Source organism: Pundamilia nyererei, unplaced genomic scaffold (assembly GCF_000239375.1).
Source record: "Pundamilia nyererei isolate P.nyererei 1_Seehausen unplaced genomic scaffold, PunNye1.0 scaffold00009, whole genome shotgun sequence".
Lineage (NCBI taxonomy): Eukaryota > Metazoa > Chordata > Actinopteri > Cichliformes > Cichlidae > Pundamilia > Pundamilia nyererei.
The window spans coordinates 4,347,425-4,353,556 of NW_005187410.1; the positions used below are offsets into that span (position 1 = coordinate 4,347,425).

At 37.9% G+C, this 6,132-nt stretch overlaps 2 protein-coding genes across 2 annotated transcripts in view; both read left to right on the forward strand.

Annotated features, from left to right (window-relative positions):
* The window catches only part of dcaf17 (ddb1 and cul4 associated factor 17), a 23,234-nt gene extending 21,670 nt beyond the window's left edge, over positions 1–1,564 (forward strand). The window contains exons 13-14 of the mRNA XM_005723468.2: positions 950–1,105; positions 1,189–1,564. Coding sequence (XP_005723525.1) covers positions 950–1,105; positions 1,189–1,296 — 264 coding nt within the window. The 3' untranslated portion in view covers positions 1,297–1,564. The remainder of the gene's footprint in view (positions 1–949; positions 1,106–1,188) is intronic.
* Positions 1,565–3,458: 1,894 nt separating this feature from the next.
* cybrd1 (cytochrome b reductase 1) lies at positions 3,459–5,677 on the forward strand. Its single transcript, XM_005723470.2, has 4 exons — positions 3,459–3,788; positions 4,287–4,495; positions 4,792–4,946; positions 5,047–5,677. Exons 1-4 carry the CDS (start codon positions 3,602–3,604, stop codon positions 5,324–5,326), a joined length of 831 nt encoding a protein of 276 aa, XP_005723527.1. The 5' UTR covers positions 3,459–3,601; the 3' UTR covers positions 5,327–5,677.
* Positions 5,678–6,132: the final 455 nt, after the last annotated feature.

Genomic DNA, 6,132 nt, shown 5'->3' on the forward strand with positions numbered 1-6,132 from the left:
GGCTTCTTTGCACAACAAGGCTAAATAATTATATAAACTTTTCTCAATCTCAATCTCCCCTTCGTATATTTTATTCCCCTTCGTATATTTTATTTATATTTGTCTCTGTATTTATTTTTATATATATATATATATATATTTGTTTCTGAATATAAATAAGATCTTTTTCTTCTTATTTATTCAAAAAGCAATGTATATTAGTTTTTCCTCTGTAATAGACCTAAACAAAAAAAAAATTCCGTTGACAATTTTATCCATCATGGCAGACATGACTCGATCCTGCCTACACTTCCTCTCCTGTAAATACCTCTTAATACTGCAAATCTGCAGCTAAAACTAGCAAACTGATGCAGGGTTTATTTCTCTTTGCAGCTGAATTTTCATGCAAAACAGTTTTTTCTTCCCCAATCAGCTGTAAGACGCTGATGAGGTATTGTCAACACCCCACCAGGCTTAAATAGATTTACAGCTCAGTGATAAAAATTCAAAATGAATGAGGATCTTAAGTCGAATTCAGTCATCATACAAGAGCCTCTGTCCTTAAAAACACCTTTCAGAGGTTTCCTGGCTCAAAATGGGCCTTTGGAGGTGAGTATGTATGTAACCTAAATTGGTCTCCATGTAACATAAGGCAGAGAGCGAGTGGGAGTTTCCTTTTCCTGGGGGAAAGCCAAAGCCTCTTTTGTGTGCGCCAAAATATTTTTAGAAGAATAAAAAAAAACCTGCATATTTATTTAAAGTGCAGAATATTCAGGATGGCAGCTCAATTGATTTTTATACATTTAATTGTCCTTACACATTTCCTCAGGTGAGATATGTGTTGAGTAATGTCCTCTGAAGAATTTCATTGATAAGCTTTCAGGTTTAAACACTGCAGGCAAGTAGAGCTGTTCATTAAAGAGAACATGGTACGTAGCACTTAATTCACAACGGCCTTTTGATTATGCAGACTTTCCGAATGGTGGAATATGAGGATGAGCTTGACCTTTTGGCAATCGTGGTAACCAATGGCGAGGAGGGAGAAGGAAGAGCGTGCATCCAACTCCATGACAACCAGACCGGACAATTACTGCGGACGATCGATTTGATTGAAACCTGGGATGAGGTGAGTAACTTGACATGAGTATGCAAACATCAGGGCGAGTAGTCTGGATGTGGATTAATGTGTGCTCTTCTCTTTTGTTTCAGACAAATAAAAACGAGGTGTTCTTCGACAAAGACACGATTGTTCATGTTGAACAAAAGAACGCCAAGTTCTGCTGCCATGTTTACAAACTGTTCACCACCAAAACATAAGCGGTGCAAAACTGAATCAAAGCTGCTGTAAAGCTTTTCATGATCACTTAAGATTTTTTTTAATATGATTTCCTTCTCCTATATATATATATATTTTTTAAATATATGGATCTTTGCATCCTAAGTTCATATGATTACTCTTGATTATCACTATTTTTTTTCTGTTATGATTATTCTAAGTATGTACCATTAAACTTGATCTGACTTTTTTCCTTTATTCTAAAAATAAAATATTTTATTTTTCCAAGTTGCTCTGTATTTCAGCCTTCTCTTTTTCCGTCATGCATATCCAAATTGTAAGATATTGATATTTGCTCTGAGCCAGGATCTGAGATAGTTATGCGATTGTTTGCTTGATGTTAACAGTCAGAGCTGATGAAATTGCCTGACGCCATCCTAATGATGTACGTTTCAGAAAAGTGATTTGCCAGCTGCAGTGCACTCATGCAGATTAAATGTGGTGACAGTGTCACACTTCACAAATGATTGTCGCATGCAAATTGCGGGTCTATTTACATGCATGGGTTAGAGATATGAGGTTTTGATTTTCCAAAAAGTCTCCAAATTAACGTGAAAGGAAAATCTCATAACAGGAACAGGAGTCTTATGTATACCAAGTTTCTATAATTTTTTATAAACAGTTTCTGTATTCAATATAAGATGTAATACAAGAAAATAGAATGTCACAATGGGAAGTTAGGGTGATCACGTGTTTGTCTTGTCCCACATATTGAGATAGTATCACACATTTTGATTGACTTCAGTTTACAAAAAAGATGCGATGGTATTAAATATCTTCATTTTAGCTCTTAAATATGCTCATAGGAAATTAAAAGTAGCAGTACAATAAAGTATGTCTGTTCTTTACTGCATAGATCTCCAAATTGAAACCAGTTAGTTTGTGTGTTCTAGCTAACCTTTAAGTTAGGTTTATCAAAAGCATATATCTCACAGAATTAAGTCAAATTTCCCTTGCAAATCTTGACACTTCTCAAAAATTAAAGGAGGACTTTAGGGATATCAATCTGTCACAGTGTGAATCCTTTTCCCCTGTCTTGGCACAAAGTCACAGTGGATGTGGTGGAGAGGTAACAACAAGACAACCCCTCCCCAAAAGGAAATGGTTTAGCAGGACTGTTCCTTTTCCTGTATCCCTTCTGACAGAAACATGCACGAGTAGGTCATTTTGTGGGCAGTGACACTGGCAGTGTTTCCACTGTCATTTACATGAAGAAGCAGATATTGGTCCTGCTGCTGGGTTGATGCCATTCTTTGGCGCTGTCCAGCTCTCCTCATGTAATGGCACACTTGGTGTCTCCTCTAAATTCTTGAAACTATCATTGGAGTATGTTTGGTAAATAATAAGAGAGGAAAACAATGTTCCAACATGAGAAGTTCTGTTTTGTATTCATTGTAAACAGTTTGTGTTTTCTGTCTTCTTCCTTTTTTCTTTTTTTTTGTAAACTATATCCACAAATACTCAATAAATATATTTTGAATAAAAAACGATCCTTGGAGTCACAGCAAACCTTGCAACAGCACATATGGATGTTTCACCCTTGAGGAGCTGGACTACCTCTGTAACCCAAATGGGCTGCAGGCACTGACACCAACAAAAAGCAAAATAAAATAAGAGAAAAGAAATCAGCCAGGAAGGATAAGAAAAGAGCAATGATCTGTGGCCACCAGCTGCAAAACCACTCAAGTGTTCTTCTTTAATACGTTTTTAAATAATGAATCTTCAGTTGTAACAAAAGTGGCTTTGAGCTTGTTTGTAGGATTATGTGTCTTAATGTTCCAACCCTAAATGTTGTAGCTGTCTGTCAGGGTAAGTGACACGTTAATATTTACAGTGTAGGTATAGCTTTAAAAGAAAAGAGCAAAGGGTTGTCTTCATGTTTTCTTTGTAATGTGTCTTGTGGTGCATTAGTAAGATATAAATAGGGGGGATAATGAGAAAAGTGCCTATTCATAAAACGCAGTACAAAGCAAAACCAGAGCCACAGATGTCTAGTCATGCCCACATGGCTGTTTCTTTAATCCCGCTGGAGCTCAGACTTTGAAGGAACGGGAGTCAGAGGGTGACGCAGCACCAAAAAAACCCAAAACATCTTATAAAACCGATCCCAGACTCTCTTCTGTAACGACAAAAGTTGCAAAACACCCTCCCTCCAAACGTTTTCTCAGCTCGGGGTCACGTGACCGCGGTCCCTCCTCAACGGGCAGCGCTGAGTTGTAAGTTGTTATTGTACCTGACAGCAGCCGCTCCGGTCCAGTCTCTGCCTCTCCCCCGCTGCAGACGCCGATGGAGAACCTGAAGCACTTCTTGCTGGCTTTGTGTGCCGCCACCGCCGCCGGCTTTGTTTCCATAATCTTCGTCTTCAGATGGGTTCTGTATTTTAAGGAAGGTTTGGCCTGGGATGGAGGGCTCGCCGAATTCAACTGGCATCCGGTATTAACAGTCACTGGATTTATTTTCTTGCAGGGGATAGGTAAGAAGGGTCTTTATTATCTTTATAAGACATAATTGAGACTAACTGTTGAAAGTGCACTTCTTTTTCTTATACCACGACATCTGCGGGATTAAAAGGTGCAAATAAAAATCCAAAATTGATGTCCTCCTTCACCTTTTTCAAAGACTTTTTTAAAGTGGGCTGGCTTGGATTGTTTGCCTGCCTGATTCTAGCCTTCATTGCGTAATGAGGGAATCACAAGCTCGTCCTTCATCTAAAGAGAGAAACTTATGATTGAACATGCACTGTGACATGGCACATGGCATATAGATTTTACATGCATTACAACACCTGTGTGCTTTTTTTTCCCCCCCCACATGATTTTCATGAGGCTATGAGACCCAAACATTACATCCTAGATAGTATAAAGCAAGTAAGCCTACAACTTTAGAAATATGTAGTCAAATAAAAAAATAAAAAAAAGCTTTATTGTTGCCTTAAGTTGTTGCTAACTGCCTGTCTTACTCTCTCTTGCAGCAATAATAGTCTACAGGCTCCCCTGGACCTGGCAGTGCAGCAAACTCATGATGAAGTTCATTCATGCAGGACTGAATTTGTTAGCCTTCGTTTTTGCTGTTATAGCCATGGTGGCAGTTTTTGACTTCCACAATGGTGCCAACATTCCCAACATGTACAGTCTGCACAGCTGGCTGGGCCTCACGGCTGTTATACTGTACGGTCTGCAGGTAAATAGATGCAATCATTTGGTATTTTTAAAGCAGTTACAACAAAGACCTACTTTTGTTACATATTGAAGATAAGAGTATCGTCTAACATTTTACCTAAGAAGCACAGTTGTTGCAGGGTTTTTGTGGCTACTACTACCATTAGACTGGACTGTTAACACATCTAAAGTATAACAGTATAGCTTTCTCATTTTTCTCTGAACCTCTTACTGGTGGTTCTAAAAGACTAAGTCATAGTGGACAGCAGTCTTCAGATCTGAAGTGGGTTTTATCTGTCTCTCTCTTTCAATGGGCAGCTTGTTCTTGGAGTTGGCATGTACTTGATACCAGTTACACCTGTGTCCTGGAGAGCAGCGTTTATGCCTCTCCACGTCTACAGCGGTCTTTTACTTTTTACCAGTGTCATAGCCGTGGCACTTATGGGCATCACAGAGAAACTCATCTTTGGCCTGTAAGTATTAAAATAGAGAGTGAGAGTAGTTAAAAATGAGATGAATACAGTGTAAATGCTGAACAGTGAGAATAACTTTCCTCTGTTTACATCACAAAAGGAAAGACCCAAAGTATAAGGATTCTCCCCCAGAGGCAATTTTTGTGAACGTACTGGGAGTCCTCCTGGTGCTTTTTGGAGGTCTGATTCTTTGGATTGCCACTCGAACATCTTGGAAACGCCCCAGTGACCAGATCTTGCATAGTCTGCATACCAATGGGGGAGGTGAGGACAACAGTAAAGTCGCTTCAGCACTGGCTCAACTGCCGGATGGATCTGATGCTTACGGTGCTGGAGATGCCAGGAAGAGGAGTAACAAATTTGATGAACAGGTTAACTGATAGAAAAAGTAAAAAAAGAGTGGATTAATGTATGTGCAACCAGTTTAAACGAACAAGGGAAAGCAAAAGGAACGCATCAAATTGTTACATTCCTGTACCGCTCTTCGTTTCTTTTTAGTTTTCACTCTCGCACCTTAAAGTACTTCATTTTGATTTTTTTTTCATTTCTCCAGTGTTTATGTAAGTGCATGTAAATAATGGTGAGCTACTACTGTATTAAGATTACACAATGATTTAAAAATAGGCATACACTGCACAATTTAATCACTGCAGGTTTTCTATACACTAAATACTCTATTGTATTTTCTTAGTTTGATACTGACAGTATATTTTATAATAAACATTTGATACATATAAAATGTCTCCATTATTCACATTGTAAATTTAAAGCAGTAGTGAAAGAGAGAAACTACATGCTCTTGATAGTGATTGTATTGTTATTATTGTAGATGTTAATATTTTTTTAATATATATACATATATTATTTTGCATATGTGAAAAAAATGTGGAACATTTAAAACAGTACTAACCAGGTGCACTAATTAGAAAAAAAGAAAGAAACCAAGGTTGTCAGAATCACTTCTTTCCTTGCCAGCAGGGTGAAAAAAAAGTTCATAAATAAGTAACGCAGGATTTTGGATCGCTTTAATTAAATCCAACTTAATTCGAGTAAAATGTGACTGAACATCAAAAGTTGACTGCAGGAATTTAAAAAAAAAGTACATGCATCACATGAACCATTAGGACTGAAGGTCCTTGATACGGTCTTTATAATATTTTTTTTTCTTAAGGAACGGTGCAAAATT

Excerpts from the sequence above, each read along its gene's own strand:
- cybrd1 (XM_005723470.2), top strand. The coding sequence starts at position 3,602 with ATGGAGAACCTGAAGCACTTCTTGCTGGCTTTGTGTGCCGCCACCGCC. Across the intron at positions 3,789-4,286 it reads TATTTTCTTGCAGGGGATAG|CAATAATAGTCTACAGGCTC; the intron begins GTAAGAAGGGTC and ends TCTCTCTTGCAG. Across the intron at positions 4,496-4,791 it reads TTATACTGTACGGTCTGCAG|CTTGTTCTTGGAGTTGGCAT; the intron begins GTAAATAGATGC and ends TTCAATGGGCAG.